The sequence below is a fragment of the Trichomycterus rosablanca genome, chromosome 3 (assembly GCF_030014385.1).
Source record: "Trichomycterus rosablanca isolate fTriRos1 chromosome 3, fTriRos1.hap1, whole genome shotgun sequence".
NCBI lineage: Eukaryota > Metazoa > Chordata > Actinopteri > Siluriformes > Trichomycteridae > Trichomycterus > Trichomycterus rosablanca.
The window spans coordinates 37,824,436-37,848,875 of NC_085990.1; the positions used below are offsets into that span (position 1 = coordinate 37,824,436).

The window sequence follows — 24,440 nt, forward strand, 5'->3', positions numbered from 1 at the left end:
GACATAGCCAATCATTTTCTATTATACAGGTTTATACAGATTTCTAATATTCTAGTCACTACACAATGCATGACAGAACTACAATGGACCACACACACACAACGTGATAGACACATTAATTTATTATACAAAGTAACATTCAGTTATGGGAGGTCATTTACATCATAGTAAGAGCTGGTCCATCAAACAAGTTACAAAGGAAAAAAACATAGAAACAAAGTATAAAAGGTGAAAAGAAAGATGCACATCTTAAACGACTTACTGAAACAACTTTAAATAAATCACAACAACTGGGCTTCAACTAAAACAGGAAATAAAAAATGGTTCTAAAGAAAGAAAAAAAAGTCCTGTTAACACGCATACAGGCCATTTTAAAATAAAGCTACTTCCTGTTGCAGCTCAGGAGTCTTTACTCCCCAGTAGGAACCAGCATGTTATAGGTCAGTGTTTCTTAGCACCAGTCCTATGGGCCCACTGGCGTGCAAAGTTCCTAACCTGTCCTGCTCAAAACCTAAAGCAGCTCATGAGCTTATTAGACACTTAGTGAGCTGGATCATGGCTGTTAAAAGGAAGCCTGAAGAAGGTCTGTTACAGAAGAAACTTGCTGCTTCTTTCAAAGGTATTGCATGCTTTTTAATGCATGCCTGTGTATGTAGTAACATTTAATAAGCTGAATCAAACTGAGATTTTCTGGTCTGTTCAGCACATTTGCCCAATCGTCAGTGTTAGCCCAACTTGACAACATCTGAACCTTTAAAAATAGGTTATATAACAGCTTGGTTATATAACAGCTTCCCACCATTATGACAAAACTTGAAACATTTTCAACGTTTAAAATTCAGCTTATGTGCTTAGGTGTTGCAAAGGTAAAACATGCAAGCACACCAGAGCTGACGTGTCAAATTCACGAGACACAGACAATGATGGGCACGTCTGTCAGGTAGGCAGGGAATACCGGATAGCATTCCTCAAAACTGCTGCCATTACAACCTCTGCTGGTTTATCAATGGTGCCTGCACAATGAGAAGGGGGATAAAGATCAGTCCATGCATCTCTATACACAATACTGATCCCCAAATAAACCCGCCTCTTGCAGGTAAAAAGCAGCAGCGATTGGCTGCTACACACGTGTCAGAAAGGGTGCGCGTTAGTCACGGCTCTCCTCAGTCAGAAATGGTGATCAGCAGCAGTAAAGGAAGCAAAATGCAATCGGGTAATTGGATCAAACTAGACTGAAAGAAAGCAAAATGAATTAAAAATTCAGCTTATGTATATCTGTACACAATGAGGAATCTTAGAATGCTGTCTAAAAACTGAAATGAATTTACCTCTTACAAAAAAAAAGCAATTCAGATGTAGTATGTAAGAATGCAAGTAATTGTAAATAGGCAATAAATAGTGTTTTTGTCTTTCAGTTCTCTTTGACTACTAAACTGAACCAAATCTGATGTTACTGGCATTCTTTGGATTGTATCTCACACACAACTGTATTTGCAGGTGTTTTTTCATGTGCTTGGGAAAAACATTGTTACAGGTTACAGAAGGCCAAATAAAATGCTTGGAGACGATTAGTGCATCTTTTGAGAAACAAGTTTGTTTCAACCAGTAGCAGATAAAAAAAAATTGCATATAAATTTGAGAAAATTGCCTGGTTCTCTCAAACCTCCCCTAAAATAACACTGATCAGACAAATTTAGAGACCCCACTGATGACTCTGGGCTGCTTACACCACATCTCAGTCATATACACTATATACAATCTCAACACATTACTCAGTATGTGCGCTGCTCAGTTAGCCCCCCAGCAGTGTTTGCATTGTATAAAGGTGTGAAAACTGTAGGTTGCTTACTTTAAATAGAAAGTGTTAGTGACACAAACACAACTACTTAAAAAAAAAAAACATAAAAAGAACAAGAACATTTAGGTCACAAAAGCAAAGAGTTCTCACAGCCTCGTTTTAAACTAGGTTCTAGGATTCAGAATAAGAGCAGATTCCAAAAAGAAGGAACAAAACAATTGAATAAAGAGGAGCAAGGAATCAAACCATAGCAGGGCTGTTGAATGTTAAAAGACAAGACAAAACTTCACAGCTGAGAACCTCTTCAAATAGGGTATAAAATCCATGATCAAAAATTCAGTCTGGGTATACAAACATGCTAGAATGATGGAAATGGAAAGGGTTAAGAAAGAGCCCGGAAGTGGCCTCTGAAAGTGGTGCAGCTTTTTCCAGTTCTAACGTCCCAGTCCGCAGTCACACCAGCATTCACATGATGCCGTTGGTAAGGTATTGGAAGCCATCATACAGCTTGGTGGTGATTGAGCGCATAGAGCCATCCACCATCTGCTCCACCAGCACCTGCAGCTGCTCTTCTGTCAGGCTCATATGGAATCGCTCTTTCAGGTTACGGATGGTGCTGGAGCCATGGAAGCAGGGCAGCTGAGAACCTGTAAACACAGACACTCTAAAAAATGCTGTCTGGTAGCACTGTTTAAGTAGTCAAGCTGGTGATGCAAAAGGACAGCACACTAAATGAAGTCAAAAGTTTACATACACAAGTGAGGGACATTTTATGATGATTTTATTCTTATTATTTTAGCGTTCCATTCTGGAACTGAATGTTTAAAACCCATTTCATGTTTTACCAATGCCTTATCCTGTTTAGGATTGTAATTTTAATTATCAAATATATCAGCATCAGAACCTAAAGAACTAGATCAGGCAACTCACCACTTAGAGACCGTATCGCGCACAACCTTAGATAACGTAGCCCCACTCAAAACTAAACTGATTAGGGAGAAAAAACTTGCTCCATGGTACAATGACCACACATGTGCACTTAAACAAGCAGCACGGAAATTAGAATGCAAGTGGCGTCACACTACACTGGAAGTGTATAAGATTGCTTGGAAAGATGCTCTAACTGAGTATAAACATGCACTTATAAAAGCTAAATCTTTATATTATTCATCCCTAATAGAGAAAAATAAGAACAATCCTAGATGTCCAAATTAACTAAAAACGTCAATGAAACTAAATCTAATACACCACCCGACTGTATCAGCGATGATTTTTTAAAAATTCTTTAATGATAAGATAGAAAAAATACGACTTCAGAGTCAGAGTGTGTCACCTGCCAATGTTAAGTATGAACTCACTCTTAGCAGCACTGGTGATAAGTGATGATAATAGGGAAACAATGTAATTCAACTAAATTCCTTTAATCCAATCTCCCAAAATGAACTAACTGTTGATTAAATCATCGAAGTCATCATCGTGTATACTCGATCCTGTTCCAACTCGTTTACTTAAAGATTTACTGCCAGCTATTGTAGAGCCCCTGCTTACATAAATCAATGCATCCCTTAACCTTGGGTATGTACCTAAATTGTTTAAAAGTGCCGTTATTAAACCCCTGATTAAAAAACCTAATCTTGATCCACATGTACTAGCTAATTATAGGCCAATTTCAAACCTTCCTTTTGTCTCAAAGATATTAGAAAAAGTCGTTTCCAAACAGTTATGCTCTTGTTTGAATAAAAATTGTATTCATGAAAAATTTCAATCTGGATTTAGACCCAACCATAGTACCGAAACCGCATTAATTAGAGTAGTTAACAAGTTGTTAATGTCTTCTGATAATGGAAGTGTCTCTTTTCTTGTTCTATTAGATCTTAGTGCAGCGTTTGATACGGTCGATCATAACATTTTACTGGATAGGCTAGAAAATACAGTAGGTGTTAAAGGACTTGCACTCTCTTGGTTCAAATCATATTTGACTGACCGCTCTCAATTTGTTTATTTAAATAATAAATGCTCGGAAACTACAAAAGTAAAGTGTGGTGTTCCACAGGGGTCGGTACTGGGACCGCTATTATTTACACTCTATATGCTTCCAGTAGGTGAAATTATTCATAAACATGGCATCAATTTTCACTGCTATGCAGATGACACACAGCTGTATATATCAGCCAAACCAAATGATACTGACACAATCAGTAAGATAGAAGATTGTGTAAATTACATAAAAAACTGGATGTCGTGTAATTTCCTTTTACTTAATTCAGATAAAACTGAGGTTTTACTTGTTGGCTCTAAAGCTGCAAGAGACAAGTTGTCTAACCTGGTGCTAAACCTAAACACTTTCTCTGTTACTCCCAGCCCAGATGTAAAAAACTTAGGTGTCGCAATAGATTCAGATCTTTCCTTTGATACACACATTAATAATATTACTAGAGTTGCTTTCTATCATTTGCGTAATATTTCTAAAATAAGAAATATACTATCTGTTAATGACGCCGAAAAACTGATCCATGCGTTTATAACTTCTCGGTTAGATTATTGTAATGCTCTTCTAACTGGATGCTCTGGTAGATCCATAAACAAACTCCAGTTAGTTCAAAATGCAGCAGCTCGAGTGCTAACTAGAACTAGAAAATTTGATCATATCAGTCCTGTTCTATCATCTCTTCACTGGCTGCCAGTTAAATTCCGCATTGATTACAAAATACTTTTACTAACCTATAAAGCGCTACATGGTCTGGCTCCACAGAGTGAACTTATTAATCACTACAACCCAGCGCGTCCACTTCGCTCACAAGACGCAGGGTTACTTATAGTTCCTAGAATTAAAAAGATCATTGGCTGGTGGAAGAGCATTTTCTTACAAAGCTCCACAACTTTGGAATAATCTTCTTAATTCTGTGTTTGTATGATTTGTGTAAATCCTATTTATTTAAAGTATCCTCCAGACCACCCAAGAAGGATGGGCCCTGCTGAGTCTGGTTCCTCTCAAGGTTTCTTCCTGTAATTTTCAGGGAGTTTTTCCTTGACACAGTCGCCCTCGGCTTGCTCAACAGGGGTTTTTGTATCTGTTGGTCCTGGATTTTGTAAAGTTGCTTTGAGACAATGTCTGTTGTAAAAAGCACTATATAAATAAGTTTGACTTGACTAGTGGGTCCAGTTTTCTCTGATATCACTTGGCGGAATACAGTAACACACCCAGGCATAACACCAATCCATTGTTGGGCCTCAGTTAGACGTATACAGTATACTTCTGTGTATGTAGACACCCAGATAACACAGTGGTAGTGGGCAAGCATAATCTACCGCTGTGCCACAGAAGGCCTACACATATTTGTTTGGGCAAGTAACTTTTTTTTTTTTCATAATTTAATGCAAGTTTTCTGAAAATATCCTGGGTCAACAATATAGGTAGAACAAATAAGATTGCTAATGATTATGTAGATTATAATCTAATAATAATAATAATGTAGAACAGCATACATTTACTTTACTTTGTGGCATGACCTCATAATTCCTTGTTTGTAATTATGATTGACTATATATCATATGGCATCTCTGTGCCGATATAAACAGGACTAGTTTAACTGTGTTCAATAAAAAGGACATGGAACAGTGAATTCTTACCCAAGGTAGGAAGGAAAACTCCAACTGCCACTTTATGCTAAGAGGAAAATTGTCCCGATGCTCAGATTTACTCCACTAACCACCCAAAACTGTCTGTCATGAATTAGAACTATTTACTACCAGCTCTGTATAAATTCTACATCCTTAATGTTAAACTAGTTTTCTTCAAGGTGTTATATTTATCCTACTGTTTTACACAACTGCCATGTTTGCAATATTATTATATATTATATTACTCATTTTAAACAATAAAGCATGTATGACTTGATAAATTGAAACCTGATTTTTATATTTTGGAAAGACCCTAGAAGCTTGTTTGGTTATTGCTCAACAGTCAATTAATGATGTTTGGTTATTGGTTAAGCACAATTATACAACAGTTAGTTCCGACCTTACAATCTGATTGGTTGAGAAGCGTTCTAACTGTGCTGATATTTGTGATAACAGCACGGTCTTTTCACACCACAATGGTATTACTCCGCTGACGCGTTGCCAGTAACGACAAGCTTCATGCACACAAACGCGCACGCAGCGACACAGACTTTATTCCCGATCACGTTTTAAATCCGTTATCTGATATACAATCTAGCGCACTGTGTAGGAAACATAAATCCACGATCTGATACACAATCTAGCGCACTGTGTAGGGAACATAACCAATTGTCTAATATATTGTCTAGTGCACTATGTAGTGAACATGAACGCGTTATCTGATATACAATCTAGCGCACTGTGTAGGGAACATAAATCAACTGTCTAATATATTGTCTACTGCACTATGTAGGGAACATGAATGCGTTATCCGATACACAATCTAGTGCACTATGTAGGGAACATTAATGTGTTTGTAACGCGAACAGTTAGCTTAATAGCCCAGTTAGCAGCTCCTAAGAGTTCTGTTCTCACCTATAGCCTTTGGTGTGTGAGAGGTTTTTTGTTTCTTTTTTTTTCTCTTCGGAGGTTCTTGACTTTTTCTTTTTGTTGTTCTTACCTCCCTGAAATGAGTTTTTGCAACTTGGGATGTCTGCTTTGTAGTGTTAAACTTTATATTCGTTGTGGAACTACTTTTTAACGGAAGGTATTGTCAATATTAAAGCATATTTATTATGAAATTCAGGGCTTATTTGATTTATTTTCTTTCTTTATTTCGTAAAAACTGTTGTATAAAAGCAATAGAACACTCGAGGTCGTGTGTTATCGCGAATAACATCACGGCTGTGATGATCTCGCCTTCGGCTCGTGCCTGCGACCAAATCACAGCCGTGATGTTATTCGCGATAACACACTCCCTCTCGTGTTCTATTGCTTAATTAGCTTCTCTAACACACACACACACTCCATTACTAAAAATTGTGAATATACAATGTGATCAGCCATTTCCATTTTCAGCCCACGTGAAGCTGTGAAAGTGGGCCTAAGTGTGAATAAATTGTACCTTGTTGCATGATTTCTACTATTTGGATGACTTTCTCCATGTGTTTGCGTGCAGCAATTAGACCCTGAAGCATTAACATTTTGTAATAGTTAAACATGTCTCCATCTTGACCTCCCATGACCTAAAAGATAAAACACAAGCTTTAAGTTAAATAAAAGCTGATTAAGTTTGGTTAAAATATTTTCTTCTTGTTGAAACTCACATCAACAAATTCATTGGTCAGTTTGAAGGCAGATGTCTCAAAGCCTAAGTTTCTTGGAGAGCTTGACAAAATAAATCCAAAGTCAATGTGAATGATATGGCCATCGGAGTCCAGCAGGATGTTCCCATTGTGCCTGGAAAGTAAAAAAGTGCATCGGACAGGTTTTACTGGCAAACATACTGCAAACAATAAATAGTTAATTAAACAATCCATCTTTTCTAGTGCTGCACTATTTTTTTGTATTGTTGCATCTGCAAAAGGCTGCAATTTGCAAGTATGCCTGCCAACAAACCACAATTTTATGTGCTGTGTGCACTGACACATCTGAGTGATTCTAAATGAATCATACCAATGAATAAGTACTGCATATTGCAGTTTTACAGTTCTGTATTAAATCTGGCATAGGTTGTGTATACCAAATCAGACAGCATGTGTGTATGCGGGTGTTGAATTAAATGATCAAGGTGCGATTTTAATATCTTTTAAGGCATATTCGTATATGCCTTGCATCATAATTATGACTTCAAATAATGTATTTTAAGCCACTTAAAAATTCATCTAAATGAAATGTATCTGATTATAATTTATTTAAACCTCTCTGTTATTTATTTAATAACTCCTTAAGTTATCTAGTTAGCAAAATATGTACAATCTTTTTGTATCATTGATTACAAAACCAGTTCACAACCCCTTACCATCTGGTACTACAGAAACCTTGAACCCTCCTGTCCAAAGCCACCTTATACCTAAACTCTTAAATAATTCAGAAAATAACCTGCAAGCATAGTTTAATATCAGGAGAATTTTTTTAATGGGGGCTTATGTGGCACAAATAATAGGTGGGGCATAAATAAAGACACAACTGGTTATGTCTGTTGGAATGGATAGCAACTGCAGCCTTATCTGGCCGGTTAAATAATGAATGGAGGACCTTTTCTGCAAAACAAATTATAAATGGTGAAGCCAGTTGGCATCAGTATGGAATCTGACTGCATAATCTCTGCACATGTGGATCAACACTAATGTTGTCAAAGCTTTTAAATACAGATTGCATCTCTATGATTAGCATGCTAAGTTAGCATCTGTACTGAATTATTCAACACTGACCATACTGTATATGTATTATTTTCACACCTACAGTGCGCCAGAGCATCTGGCAGACTTACCGGTCTTTAACCTGCAGCAGGTAGCAAATCAGACAGTAGCCAGCACAACTCTGAACAAAGTTGCGCTGTGCTGTAAGAAAGGCCTCGGTAGTGTAGTTGCCATGCTCCTGCAGAAAGTAATCGAGCAGTGAGAGCTGACTTTGCTTCTTCACTTGGTGAATGGATACTGCATTGACCACTGGCTCAATCATGCCACTGTCAGATGAGATAACCAGGATCTTATAGGGTTTAATCCACAGAGGGACACGTTCCTGCTCCCAAATTGTCTGTAACCATACAGAACAGAAGTAGTCATTAGAGGGAGAAAAAAAAATCAACATCACACATTTGCAAGTGTAGTGGGCAGACAGGAAGCACTTAATATGTATATTTTTCATCTGCACATTTACACAATGTTTTTGGGTCAACTGGGACATTACTGTCATATTAGAATCATTACAAAGGTATTCTACTTAAAGAATGATTGAAATATTATTTAAATTAGCAAACTTGAAATGTTCTCCACATCAAATTTTACAGTTTGGTCTCTAAGTCTCTAAGAAGATGTACTTTATTCCATTTTGCCAAAATAAAGTGACATTAATATTTATAGATTATAAATATAATAATAAACTATTAACCTGTAGTTGTTTCAGCACTTGAAAGGCAAGAAGCTCCTGTCTGAGATCATCACCACACTTTACTATGACTGAGAGGAGACGCCAGTTAGGCAAATGCCCATATGGAGAGCCTTCCCGGATACGTCTAACACAAAAAGAGCTCAAGTCAATGCATGTATACAGAAAACATAGTAACCCACTAACAATGTCAAAACTTTTTTTTTCTTTTTTCTTTTGCTTACCTAACCTTCTCCTGCCAGGGCTCTTTTAATGCTACTGCTGAGGGATCCTCTGGATCCTTTTTAAATGTTGTTGGGGTGTGAGCAAGCTGTTCAGAAAGGCGCCGCCTAAACACATGCACATAATTATAAATATGGTAACAGGAGCAGCTAAAAGCAATACTCATTCATATTCACTTTTTCACATATTCATTATAACTATAAGCAGGCAGCTACAAAAACGTTTACTTGCATTATGTTACAGATATATTACAAAACAATTAAAGAGGTGCTCAGTGTCATAGTTAATACAAAAACAAGCTTGTCCTGTCAGAGTGTAAAACATAGCAGACTTTAATTTTACTTAGGTATGACATGTTTATTCCAGACTAACCTTAGTCAATTTACTCTGTTTTACATTACTCAATCTAACTGTACCTTATGTCTCCGGCAGCAATAAAAATAGGCTCTTTGCTCTCCTGGCTGGTGATGCTATCTACTGAGAACTGGGAGATGTTGTCACAGCTATTTGTGTGAATCTCTGGCAGCTATAGAAGGAACCAAAACAAGTGAATCAAAGGTGGGGCAAATAATGAAATAGTCATATGAAAATAAATAAAGCAGCTGTGTTAAAGTACCTCAACCTGTAGCTCTCCAATATCATCCACAGACCAGGCCTCATCATCGTTATCATAATTGGGCACAGTGGAGAAACTGCTGGCACGCTGCTCGGCTGTCATGCCACAGTCTGGAAGATTCTCTACTGATCGTGTGCTGCGGATTCGTGTTTCTGGGATCCTTACCGGCACGTTTGATGTCTCAAAGTTCTCACACTCTAAAACTTCCACGTAGATTAGATATGGTGCCTGAATGCAAAATGGATAAAGAGTGTAATAAAGGTTAAAGTGAGATTTATTCTGCCTAGTTAATGTAGTGGGCACTTAGGTGGTACAGCCATAAAATATGCTAGCACACTACTGCTAAGATCTGGGGGTCAATCTCAGAGGGGCTATCGGCCAGTCTGGCTTCTACACAGATGTGTAGATGACGATGAGGTCAAACAGCATAGTCATTGGGAGGTGTGCTTGTCAATGTGCTCTCACTGCTTGGCCCAAGCCCAGATAAAATATGGACAATTGCATTATGAAGGACGTCAAGTGTAAAACCAAATCAGGTATGAAGAACAGAATCTGCTGTGATTCTGTACCCCTAAATACTGGAGCAACGAAAAGAAAATCTTTATTTTTAAAGGTTTGTTCAATTTAGGGACCAAAATTATTTTACTGTGTTGGAAATTATATAACAATTAAATGTTTTCAAATTGTACGTGGTACGGAAGGACATTAATAATGAACTAATTTACCTATAAAACAAAAAAGTTATATAAATGTCATGTTTGTTTATTTCTTACTGTCTACAGGTTACAACAGCTTCTACATGGAACAAACCTAAATATAGCGCTAATTCTAAGGAATAGATAAAATAATAATAATAAAAAAACTTTTGGAATTTGTCCAAGGGTGTCTAAACAAATATTTCCACGAAAGAAAGAAAATGGTGGTCCTATGCAAATGTTTATACACAACTCACCTTGTCTTTGGAGTTGAGCACGACCGCCTGCGTGTGAGGAACTCGCACCACATGATGGTCGAATGCTGCAGTGGGCAGCCACACACGTGCCGGCAGCTTGTGGTTCAGCAGTGACAGTTCAGAAATGAGTCTCTGGGTCTTCTGTTCCTTCGTGGGCAAAGTGGCCAATCTCTTTCCGATGCCCATTAGAGACTTAATGAACTCCCTCTGAGGCGTCAGTCGTATAGGCTTATGGGAGAAGATGACGCCAAAGCAAAGAAAGAAAAAAGGGAGAAAGAGAGACAGAAGTTCAAACAGTAAATTCTCTCACATCTGACATGTACTGTTAATTAAGTTTTCTACAGTTCTACAAGCATGAAGTTATATGTGCTATTGATACAAATACACCAAAAATATGAGTAATTGGTTGAACTAAAAAAAGTCTCCATGCAAGATGAAATCATGACATTGAAGTGACATTGAAGCAAAGGACGAAGATAAACAAATTAGCAACAGCTGGCCAGAGGGTGGCAAACAATGACCATACATAAATAAATGACCTGAAATGAAAGCATTGTTTAGACAAAAAAAAGTCCATTCCACAAAGGCAAATGTGGAGTAAGACTCATCAAACTCCTCCATCTGTGTTTTAGAAGTACCAAATAAAGTGAAAAGAGATTTTAGTACCACGTAGAAGAGGATATACAGAAAGCTCAACCACCAAAACATTTACCTAGAGGATGTAGGGATAAACAAATCAAAGTGTGTGCATTGCTTAAACAAGGCAGAGTGCTAATGACTGCATATGTATTTACTGGTAATGTATTTACCATGATAAAGAAAAAACAAAGCAATGTTTCGATAGGGGTACTGTGTTCTTTATATAAGCCTTTCTAGAGGGGTTCAATTTCCCCCCCTTTATCTACCAATCTAGCCATTTCCTGCCGCCCTAGCCATTGCACAACCCCCGATCTGATCAAGAAGAGCTGGATCACCTTATGCCCCCTTTAACACATGCCCTATCTGCAGCCGCTTCTTATCACCTAAGTGTTGGGTTCCCACACAGAGCCGTATTGTGTTTAGAGAGCCATGATAAGCTCTATGTGAGTCTCCCCATTTCATTAAATGGGTTCATTTAATAGAATTGACTCCATAAATCACTGTTGTTTTTCAATATAAAGACAGACCCATCTTCATAAAGTAGTTTTATGGTGAATCCTAAAATACTAAATGATGGCCTGTGATATCTGATTGTAAATAATTGATGATGAAAATTGTGCATCTTTTAAGATGGAGGACTAAATATGTCGAATTGGACAAACATCTTAGACCTGGCACAAACATTCAGCTCCAAGTTTAACTGAATTTAATACTTTGTTTAATAATCAGCAAACTTTGGATTTTGTATATGTCAAAAACAGAAAGAAGTCTTCTGCAAACGTCCAGTCAAATTAGTAACGTGTAGCATGGGACAGATGGTGTGCAAAGGGCGCACATTTACAAGCATGTCATGATTGATCCTAATGATCAAAAGGTATACCCATGCACCAGATTAAATAATCCACCCAAAATTTTAAATGACATGCTTGCAAATCATCAAGGCACACATATGAAGGAATCTGGGAGTCCAACCCCAACTGCGAACAGAAACAGCCATCATCCCACAATGCACAGATAAGGATGATATTAGACAGTGGTTGACTTACGGTACCAGCCTTTAACTCAAGACTGTCGGAGCTGGAACTCATGTCCTGGGAAAGGGGAGGGTGGGTTATGGTACAAGAGCAGGAGGGTGGTGGAAAGAGGAGAGCAAGACAAAACAAAATAAAAGACACAAACACAGAGCTTAATATTATGCAAGATCTCTTATAGCTCCATGGTTCTGTCCAGGACCTGACATAAAACCATGTTGATCTGTGTTTGCAACCAGCGTTTAATATGAATAAGAACAGCGCAAAGCTGTTGCCTCCCAAGCACAAACAGGTTAACTACAGCTTGTTCAACATGGAAGATTTCTACATTGCGGAGGAGAAACACATCAGAAGCAACAAAGAACATCAAAGAAATAAAACTAAATGTCTTATCAGCCAGTTTGGGATGAACTGAACAAAGTAAACTTCTGACTTTTAAACCTCAAAATCACACATACATGTCAAACACAATCCATGTTTGTCCAGGCACACTTTCAGCACACTGATACCATTGTTTACACTTTCTGAACAAAGCTACAAAGAAGCTATAACAAGAAATTTAAGTAGAATTAGCAAGGCTTTTACTTTGTCCTGTTCTGATAGTTACAATATTCATTTCATTTTTTATGTTTTATCACAGCTTTATCCTGGTCAGGGTCAGCGTGGTGCAATGCAGTATCCAATAACCCGAATGCCTATCCATCACAGGCCATCAAACCAGTCAGGTTGTTGGTTACCTGTTTACTGTTGCCTAATGACAGCATGTTTATGGTTTAAATGCATTGCACTGCTGCCAAATGGCTAGCTGACATAAATAAGCAGGTTAACAAGTGTTTTCTTATTAAGTGGCCGTAAGCGTACTTATGTAAAAGTTACATTAAACAAAAGTCTAAACATTAATAATGTTAACAAAAATTCATAAGTAACAAATTATAATAGTGTGGTGCAAATTGCAGCTGGTTTTAAAGATTCTGCTGTAAGCAGCAGTCATGGAGTCAGCAGTCATCAAGTGAAGGAGATGAAGAGCTGATGTTTTAAATAAATAAAATGAATTGTAGAACCATACCACCCCCTTTCAGTACAAATGATTCGAGAGCCGATACACAGAGCCATATCGCACACAAAGAGCCACGCAAAGCTCCATGTGACACCCCCTTTCCCCATAACACAGGCACACGGACCAGAGATCACATATTGTAGTAGCAGTGGAATTAAAGTCCATCCAACCTCCCCGCTCCAAAACATAGCCAGTTGTGTTTGTGTGGATGTCCAGCCAAGTCGGTGGCTCTGCTGAGATTTAGACTTGAGTTTGAACACTGCAGTGGTGTGCTAACACGTTAGACTGCTTTGTTACCCAAGGGCCCAGCCACATCCATGTTAATGCTCAAAAATACATATTATTTTGTTTAGATATACATATGCACTGAAAGTATATTAAATAACAAAAATGTGGCTGTATACTCAATTCCCCTAACTGCAACTGTATATTAATGTAAACAAACACAAATAGTATATTTACTTTCTCAAATGACACTGGCTCTCTGACCCTAAAGTTGAAAAAGCATTTGGGCCAAAAAAAGAAGCATTTCTTGCCAAATATTCAGTTCCACTTGTTTACAAAAGCATGCATCATAGTTGATAGCAAGCAGCTGTGATTTACACAGACAAGTCCAAATTCCACTAGATAAAGAAGTAATCTCCATACAGGGAGTCTGCAACACCCTGGACTCAGGCTATTTTATTTTCTACGGTGAACACAGAGAAACTTTGCTAAACTGTAACATCTTAGGACATGGTGAAAAACATTATGCCTGTGATCTGGCAGACTACAATTTTGCCTAGATTCAGACCCGGACCTCTTGAGGAACAAAAAACTCAGTCATAGGCAAGCTTAAAATAAAGGTTGACAATAAATACAATACAATAAATCCAGACTAAAGCCGGTGCTCAAACAAAGACAGAACATGCAGTGGCTAGGAGAAACAAACAGGCAATTACCACCACCACCATGTCCCTCCAAAACACTAATCTTCTAATACAGGTCAGTGCCACAAAGCAATGCTTCAGCCAGGAGCAGTACTCTCTTAAGGCAGATGTAATTGCACTCTACAGTGAAATCATTACACCTTACAGTATGGCAAGCATTATAGTCCATATAAAAGTCAATCAAGAACCATGACTAGTAACAACCCAAATTTCTTACCATCTCTGTGTGCATTTTGCTTTGTACAGATAGCAACCATCATGGAAGAACAAACATGCAAATAAAAGAGAATGGAGAAAAAGTGTGCACCAACGTGAGATGATACAAAACTAATAATGACCACTAATTATGAAGGTTAAGAGGTATACAGGTGTATACAATTATTTATTTAATTATTTGCTTTTCTAACTTTGCGGCAACAATTTGGGGAAGGCTCCTTTCTGTTCCAGCATGATTGTGCCTCTACACAAAAAACAAACTTCATGAAGACAAGTGTGGTGACGAGTTTGTTGTATTGAAACTTAAGCACAAACCAGGCCTTACTGTCCAACATACAATGTCTGACCTCATACATGCACTTTTGACTGAATAGGCACAGATTCCCACAGACACACATTAGAGTGGAGGCTGTTATAGCCACAAGGGTTGTTAATGCACAAGCTTTTGAAATGGGGTATCCAACAAGACCACACTATAATGCAATAAAACACTAGATATATGGACATGCTACAGAGTAACAAAGTTTTCAGATTAGAAGACACATGTATATGAGTAAACATATGAAAGCTAGTTCTATCTATACATTAGAATAATGAAACCGAATAGACACTTGTTGGAAACTTAAGCCAAATTGACATTGATTTTTACTATATGCTTTCACCTGGTCAGGGTCAGAGTGTATCCACCAGGCAGGAAGGTGGAAGACAACAAGAGTACCCTTAAAAACTTACAGATAAAAGCAAGAATCTAAGCAAGCATGATGCTGTGCGACACCCACACACCCAGCTGAGCCACTGTGCTATGAGCAACACATTTATTACTAAAAGCAATACAGTTTGACCACAGTTAGTCATGCCCCCCTGCTGTGAAATATGATTAACGACTGACAGTCTCAAATGTCTTTAATGATAACATAACTTGAGTGCGTCTAACCTTTGTAATAAGATTATTGGCAAATTCTGACCTCTTGCAGTTATATGATTCTTTCATACAAACAAAGCAGAAATAAGTTCTTCATTTCAAATAAGAGCTAATGTATTACAGCAGGTGAAGTCGGCAATGCAACAAAGGAGAGAACCATTTAACTTTAGCAGCACCAGTTCACTCTTCATTTGCATAGTCAATTTTGTGCACAGAGGAACTAGTTTTTTTCAGCCAGTGTAAAACAACATCCTTTCTAGGTATTTTTTGCTATGGTAGACTTGATAGTAAAATTAACATGTTGCTTAAAAAGTGCGGTCAACACTACAGATCCCAATCGAGTTCGAACTATCAGTAAGGGAACCCAGAGTGCTGTGTTTTAAACCCCTTCTGTACAGAAATATTCAACTTCCTACACCTTAAAAGGTATTATGGTGACGTGTATAAGATTGACTTGTGAGGATATGCAACAAAACTCTCAGTAAAGAGAAGGAATACAGTAAATAAAAAAAATGTACACACCGCTGTTATGATGCCAGGTTTTTGTGATGTAAAAAAATGAGACCAAGATAAACTATTTCAGAACCTCTAATGTGACCTAGAATCTGTTCAATTCAAAACAAACTGAATGCTGCTCAGGTGGCGCAGCAGTAAAAACACAAGCTAGCGCACCAGAGCTGGGATTTCGAATACATCGTATCGAATCTCAACTCTGCCATCCGGCTGGGTTGAGCGGCCACATAAACAACGATTGGCCTGTTGTTCATATAGGGGTGGGGTATTAAGCTGGATAGGGACTCCTCGTAACTGATGCACTAAGACCTCTGCTGGCTGATTGATGGCACCTTCACAGATGCGGGGAAAAAGTGTGGATCAGTGTGTCTCTCCATACACAAGGCTGATTCGCATATATGCACTCGCCTAGTATGGGTGACAAAATGCATACGGCTGCTGCCCACGTGTCGGAGGGGCCGTGGGTAAGCTTTATTCTCCTCAAATCAGAGCAGGGGTCGGCATTAGTGGAGAGGAAGCGTGACGCAATCTGGAAATTAGACGCGCTAAAAAAAGTCTGGAGAAAAAGGGGAGAAAATGCATAAACCAAAAAAAAAAAAAAAAAAAAAAAAAAAAAAAAAAAAAAAAAAAAAATAAAAAAATATATATATATATATATATATATATATATATATATATATATATATATATATATATATATATATATATATATATATAACAACCTTAAATCTTTGAGGGGAATAAAAAAAACTTAAAATAATGTGGCTGCTTTAGCTAAGGCAGCAGGGCACCTACACAGACATGATTGGCTATGTCTGAGAGAGGGCTGGCAGAAGAGATTCCTCATTAATCCTGCAATCTGCTGGGTGACACAGACTAACAGAAGGTTTTAAGATCAGCAGTATTACGTAGGGGTTGAATAACTGTGACATGGCTGTATTACCAAAATATCCTGCTACTCCAAAATACTACATCATTCACTTTCTTTGTTCATTTGCCTCCTCAATTCATTGACAAAGACCTTTTTTAAAGCAAATGTAGAGATATAAATTCTTATTTCCTTAAGGGAAGTTGCCTTTTTCTGACTGGAACTGTAATTGTTACTATGTAGTAAGGGTTTGGCTAAAGGAGAATGTTTGGTAGCTAATTCTTTCAATTCTTTTAAGACCACAAAGACAACCACAAAGCCACAAAAGCATCTAATCAAACATCTAAGGGACTGTAGATATTGCATTTCTCTCAGGACTCATGATTTCATTGTTTAAAAGAAACTAGATACACTGTATTTTGTTACTATTGTTGCTATAGTGCCACAACCAGTTACGTACTAGCTTTAACAGCGCAATTACTTTCATCACACACCTTTTTAGTTTCAGTACATTTTAATAATAATTATCCTTTAAAAACAGCTTCATGTGTCCTTATGTTCTCACCATCATTTATTACATTTTGTATGACGATCTGATACCATTTACTGGGGGGTAAGCAAGCAAAACGAAATACATTTGAGTGGCTAAACTGATAGTAAGATTAAGAACAACTGTGAAATATTCAGCAAACAATCACAATGATCAAACACAATCTTTAATGACCACTGAGAAAAGGTAATGAACACAATAGGCTATAAAACACATCATCACACACTCATCACTGCTCACCTCGTCCGGACTGCTTTCCACTTTGGGGTTGCTGGCTGTTCTTTTCAGGTTGCTGCTGAGGCTAATGCTGGCGGTGGCATCTGATTTAGAGCGCTGGTGGGTACGCTTGGAGGGTGAAAGGCCATGCTCGCTTACACTTGGACCCAGGTTGTGATTTTGCTGCTGCAGCTGGTGGAGGCGTGCACGCTGCCCAGTCGGCTTTAGCTCGTCAGACAAGATAAGTCGGCGCAGTTTAGTGCCACGCGAGTGCCGCTGTGTTGAGATGTGCATGTCAGACGAATAGGCACCCAGCAGCCAGGCACACTGCAAAGAGAAACCAATGCTCTGTCGGCAGCGGTGCACTACATAGGGCTTAATGGCATCACCCACATCCTCATCCATGTGGATGTACATGTTTAGCAGCTGCGGCAGGTAAAAGTCCACATCCTCATCTCGGAAGCTGAAGAGCCGGTTGCCAATGTAGGCCTGCACACCTGGCTCCTTTGAGTTGTATAGGTATGAAATAGCCATGGAAATGTCAAAAAGCTTGGATTCAAACAGACGCAGCAGCCAAGACTGCTTTGATGAGTTGTTCTTGTGGCGTCGTCGTGCACTCTTCACTGTACCCGGTGTGGGCTCCTCCTCCTCCTCACTAATCTTCGGAGGCTTGCCTGAAACTGTACCATCTCCATTTGGGGGTTCGGTGTTTTCAGTTCCATTTACCAACTTAGGCTCAGTAGCAGGTAAAGGGGTTTCTCCATCGACTTTGAGAAGCTTCTGGAGGACTTCCTGACAGGCTTTTTTGGCCACTTCAGTATCAATGACCAGGCTTAGTTCACCCACACCTTCTGATATGACATCCAGCGATGGGCTAGAAGTGGGCAAGCCTTCACTGGCACTGGGGCTGGTGAATGTTTGTGGCTCAGAGGATGGTGAGGAGGGCAGAGAGAGAGACGAGGTAGTGGAGGTGGACGACGGACTCTTCTGTAGCTCCTCCAGCTGGGAAGGGGAAAGCTCCAGCTCTGTGTCACCCATGGCTGGATAAGCTTAAGCCCCTGTATAAAAAAAAATCAAGACAGGTATTATTTACTATAATCTTTAGGGCTGGGTATCGCCACTAATTTCCTGGATCGATTCGATCTTCGATTAGATTTTCGATTCAATTTCGATTCAACACATTTAGGCATATTTGAGTTACATTAACAGGTTTTGTTTAAATATGTACAGATGTTCAGAGAACGAATGTGATAATTGTACAAAAAACACTCATTATTAAAAATATTTGTGTATTTTGTTTACATAAATAATTAATCCAAAACAGAAAACAGTAACATTCATTTTTTATTATTATTTTATGTCTGACACGCTACAACATTGTAAATGTAATGTAAACATACACCTGGCTGTTGAACAGCTTATGCCAAGTTTACACTACACGACTTTCTGATTAACACCTGGTCGCTGTAATGTTCACACTACACGACTGATCGGCGATGGGGGGTTTTACACTACACCATCTATCACCAGGGGGAATCACAGGCGAGCTTCTCTGGTCTCCAAAACTACGTTTTGTCACGAAAACACACGTGAGAAGTGATGAAAGGTTTAATGATACCACGTCCAAACATGCACATCAACAAGTAGCGAGAGATGAAAGTTTGTGCGCTGATGAAATAAATGAATCTGAGTGGATTTGGCAACACGAGCAGCATGGCTTGTTCTATAGTGAGTTGGAGGTTAATCAATATTTTGTTTTGTAGAGAACGATCAGGTCAGAAATACTGTAAAACTCGTGTGCTGATGTATTCTGATAGAAACTATATTGCGCTCCACCACCTGTTTACAACCTCTCCCCTGTGTTTCCCCTCGCTGTTTCACACATTGATTGAGAGCCGAGTTTTGATCGCAGAGCGAACACCGAGTTCCTCCCGAATCCAGCACCGACCCGTCGCCGAGCGAAAATCAGTGCAAAAAGTTGCGTAGTGGTCATAACTTGAGCTTCTGCCATGCTAAACTGATGTGCAGGTCAGATCTCGTTGCATGAAAAAACACTGGCTGGTCACGCGAAATTAAAGGGGGTAACAGATTTCCGTGTGCACCGTAAAAAGGGGCGTATTTAAAAGATCGATCTCGCGTTTATATGAATCGATATCGGATCGTTCAAATAAAGATTGATTCGAATCGAAAAATCTATTTTATAAACCCACCCCTAATAATCTTATCTGTATATTATTTGAAACAATTAACATTTTCATACAGCAGCTGAAAGAAAAAAAAAATGCACTGGAAGTATAATAAATACAAACAATTGGGATTCCACCAGACCAGATTTGTGGCAAGCACATTATTTAGTGTAACAAGTCCTAGATACCAGAATTTTACCTCAAAGTATCTCTGTGACTGTTTCTCATCCCCTGTTTCAATAGTTTTACATGGCTTACCCTCAAGCTTAACATTATAAGTCGAGTTTTATGAGCTCATCATAATACTGACATATGCTGAAAATATGCTTATGTGCTAGTAATAACACTAAAAAAAAAAACCTGAATTTGCAAAAAAAAAAATTTACTATGATTCAATTAAAACCAACCCAAATTAATAACCATTGGTATAACGGGCAAAAACTAACTAAAACCAACCAACTAAAAAGATTAATTTGTATCAATTTAGATATTTTATTATTTACGTCAGCTATTTATTTGATGCCGAACTGCTGATTGACAGATTTTTGTGCACAGGATAAAAACGTAATGTCTCCCAACCCTGTGAATCTGTTGTTTCTCAAAATATACATGCAGACAAGTGGGAAATTACAATATTGGTATTGTACGAAACTCAGAGCTCTTTCATACCTGCATTGGAACTGAGATGGAACTAATTGGATTAGGATATCCTAACTATTTATTCACAGCTCAGTTAGAACAAAATAGTAAATGTTTCAGGGGCACTTAGTCATATAGTCTAATCACTTTTTGACAACTCAATGCCCTTTGAACACAAGATTCTTACCCCCTGGCCCAGAGAATTGTGAAACACAATGCTCCATGTGATCTACACTTGAACATAAATGCTACTGGGTGGATACTTCCCCTTAGTCACATTAGAAAAAGAGAAAAAAAAAAAAAAAAAAGTTTTTCTACATTTTTAGGTTTCAAAGCAGCATAAATCCACATGAATGTCTATTTTATCATTAGTTTTATGTCTGCAGGTAAAATAATTATGGGCAATTTAAGACAAAAGCCAAATATACAATACTTCAATTAGTTTCCACTTAAGATTACATTAACATCTTAATGTTAATTCATTCTTAATGTATCAATAAATTCTTATTAAATTACTTAATTAACCAATAAACCATGAAATAATTGCACAAAGTGATTTTTACATACAATACTGTGTTGTGTGACAAGAATACAGTTTTGTCCCTAAAAATCTGACAGAGTCCAGGAAATATAAAAAGGTTTCACTATTACTGTTCTACAAACCATGAAATAATTCATTACAGGGTTATAGCATTACTTTTGTCATAATAAAACTGTACATGGCTCTGCTCTGGTAAGGTCACCTTGCTGAAGTAGAAGTTATGTATACCCTCTTGCATTTGTTATGATTATCTGTTTCCCTAGATTTACAGATGGCAGTTACAGTCTTTCATTACATCTTTCCACATCTTCTTACTTCCTCATGTTTAAATTTACAGTGCTGGTTCACTCTACATGTAATAAGATTTAGCATCAGTAGCCCCTTCATCTTCATCAGGGTCGCTTTTGGTCTAAAGCCTATACTAGTAACACTGGGCAAAAGGCAAGCAAACACTCTGAACAGAGCACCAATACATTGCAGTGCATCACATAGACACATAATGATTTTTCATTTCATAAACCACTTTATCCTGATAGCTGTGACAGTGGGTCTAATTCCACTGGGAAACACTGGTAGGAATACCAGTGGCAGAAAGGCAAAAAGGCAGGAAAAGCCTGGTTGTGGCGCCAATCCAGTATAGGGCTTTGGCCACTCCCTACTTCTCTCAGACATCTAATTACCAAATATTAGTAAGACAGTAAACAAAACCAAACCAGTTTTCAATAATGTGGACTTGTTTGATGTCTTTAGGTAAAATAATTATAGGTAATTTAAGACAAAAGACAACAATACAATAAAAAGTGTAATAAATACAAGGTAAATCACTTTTACCTTCAAGCAATTTTCACTTAAGATTACATTTACACCTTGTTCATTCTTAATTTATCAATATTTTTTAATTACTTAATTAACTAATAAACCATGCAATAATTGCACAAAGTGATTTTACATACAATACCCTAAAGAAACATAATCGATGTTTGTAATTTAACAACTGGTGTGTGTTGTGAGATTCAAGCCTGGATCTAGCATAACAGACCGCTGTGCCACCATTAATGCACCATTAATTCAAGAATGACAATCAAATTAACATATAAATCAGTATAAGTAACAAAGTAAAACTGTTTATATTTCAATAAGGTGCACTTGCCTATTAAATCTGGTAATGTTTAACATTTTTACCAGCCAAGTGGCACTATAATGACTAATTTGTTTAATTATAATAACGTACACATACCCATGTGTTCAGTTTAAGTCCTGTATAAATAAAAGTGTATAAAAGTCTTGTCCAGTTGTTTTTGAGATTAAAAGCACCGTATTTGGTGGTAGTTTACATCTAAGCTCGAATTAACTTTATCTAAGAACAATATTTGAACTTTGACACATTTCTCTCTTCAAACATCAAATTTCTATACTACCCACAGACAATATATTGACTTGAATTTATCGAACCCATGTTCTTTTATACTTATTAGTATTATTATTGCCAAAAGCTTGGCTTGTTGTTGTGACAAAAGCGACTGAGCACACAGATCTCTGGTTGCAGTGCAAACTTAACCTGGCTTTAGTACTGACAGGCGACACCACTTACCTAACCTCACTAAACAATGAGCTGAGAGAACAACCTGGATCGGATTATCTTTCCTAGATTCAGCAGGCAGTTTATCATGAGCGAGTTCAGAAGAGCCAGAAGGGCCACAGCATACGACGTTTTAAATCCATCCAATTAATCTGGATCAAGTATGAGCAGACTATCATGCAGCAACAGGGCAACACGTTGTAACTAATTAATAACATTATGTTTAAAACGAATAATTAGCAAATCGCGCTAGCTAGTTTGTTTGCTAGCTTGCAAGCAAAGTGCTTAGCTGCTAGCGTCACTGTTCGCTGTGCTGAAGAGTATGTAAAACATTTACGACATCACTGGTGGGGTGCTAACTTTTACATACTGTTCAGTTCTATAGTATTCTGCTTGCAACGCAGCCAGTATTGCAAATGTTCCGCAGCCAAATGCTAAACCTGCTCATGCGTAACAAAATATAAACTCCAGATATTAAACTAATTCAGACACGAAACAAGCCAAGTTTCTAAACCGTAACTCCGGCTAACTCATTAGAAAAGCTAGCTAGTTTAACCTCCTAAAATTACTGACGGACTGCTATGTTTAACGTTTATGACGAATGCTGCGTCCCAAACCGACAAGTACACACTACAACGCATGTCAATATAATAATGACACCTAAAGTGGATTACTAAAATAAAATGCGGTTTGGGACTCAGCCTTTGCTAGTTTGGCTAATTTACAGAGTAGCTAATGTCAATACATACCACTAATATAATAAGAGACCACAACACACACATCATTTATAGGCCTTAACCAATACAATTCCTAGCCATGATGGAGGATGTCAGACAAATGTATTTAATCCAGGTTATTTTACTTTATGTAATGTGAGTGGGCGGCTGCGAGGACTAAATAGTTCGTGCTGGCTAGATTAGCAGCAACACAGCTAACACCGTCTTTAACTCATTGGCAACACTTCATTTTTGTCAGTTTCATTAACTCATAAAATCTCATGATGACATATAAACAGAGACATTAGGAAACGTATTTTACCTTAGTAGACTTGGTTTTCTCGCTCTATCTCTGTTCTAACAGCTCCATTTGGAAGCTAAGATTCCCTATAGGATGCCGAAAAACCGGCTTGCATTTGCTAGGTAACGTTCTAATTCACGCCCATACACTTCCCCTACCCACTTCAACTTGGACACGTCCATTGTGTAGATACGCAAGCACAGGAAGTTCTAAATGGAAATGTAATTTACCGATTATTTCACATGATAAGTTTAGTTTTGTCAATATGATCATAATCATATATCGTTTAAACGAATATAAGTTTAAAAACTTTCATTTATTGACAGACTATTTCCCCTTTCAGTAATGGACTGTTCCGCTTGAAAGCCACAAGTAAGGGTAAATAGAAAGTGCTCGTCAAAAAATTGTTGCAGTTGCCAGTGGCGTTTTAGGAATTAGGGGTTAAATCCTTCCACTTTCATTAGGAGTGTACCACAACTGCTAAAATAGCCACAATACTTTCACTTACAGTTAAAACCACAATTATTTTTCTAATTGGATATATACTGTAGATAATAAAACAAAAATATTTATTTTACACTGTGCTCTATGCGCCTGTATTCCTTTAAATGTATCAATCTTTTAATCCTTTTAATCCTTAGTCACATTAAAAGACAGGTTTTAGTCATTTTTGGTCAGAATTTTAAAATATTTTTTTTTAGTAGTAGAACATTCACCACACATTTTTACCCATAGTGACTTACAACTTCATACAGTCTTAAGCAATTAAGTGTTAATGACCACTGAGCTACCACTGCCCTACTACTAATAGAAATAGTAGTAGCCTCTTTACATTACCACAAGATCTTTTACTTGTCTGTCAGTCATGTTAAAATGTGTGAATACCAGTGTTTTACAGA

General features: G+C 37.8%; 1 protein-coding gene across 2 annotated transcripts; it reads right to left on the minus strand.

The window, feature by feature from the left end:
• Positions 1-107: 107 nt before the first annotated feature.
• Positions 108-23,648, minus strand: pi4kb (phosphatidylinositol 4-kinase, catalytic, beta). Of its 2 annotated transcripts, XM_062991261.1 has the most exons (12): positions 23,563-23,648; positions 17,604-18,637; positions 12,324-12,368; positions 10,639-10,866; positions 9,687-9,914; positions 9,487-9,596; positions 9,073-9,177; positions 8,852-8,975; positions 8,232-8,497; positions 7,066-7,198; positions 6,864-6,984; positions 108-2,445 (listed from the first exon to the last, which is right to left on the minus strand). In XM_062991261.1, exons 2-12 carry the CDS (start codon positions 18,615-18,617, stop codon positions 2,264-2,266), a joined length of 2,556 nt encoding a protein of 851 aa, XP_062847331.1. In that variant the 5' UTR covers positions 18,618-18,637; positions 23,563-23,648; the 3' UTR covers positions 108-2,263. The 2 variants fall into 2 exon arrangements, with proteins under 2 accessions (XP_062847331.1, XP_062847332.1); XM_062991262.1 differs by lacking the exon at positions 12,324-12,368.
• Positions 23,649-24,440: the final 792 nt, after the last annotated feature.

Bases quoted from the DNA above. Each gene is read 5' to 3' on its own strand.
- pi4kb (XM_062991261.1), bottom strand. From the start codon at position 18,617: ATGGGTGACACAGAGCTGGAGCTTTCCCCTTCCCAGCTGGAGGAGCTA. The intron at 9,597-9,686 runs GTACTTTAACAC...TTCCTTCTATAG, and splicing joins TTGGAGAGCTACAGGTTGAG to CTGCCAGAGATTCACACAAA. The intron at 7,199-8,231 runs GTAAGTCTGCCA...TTTACTTTCCAG, and splicing joins CTGCTGCAGGTTAAAGACCG to GCACAATGGGAACATCCTGC.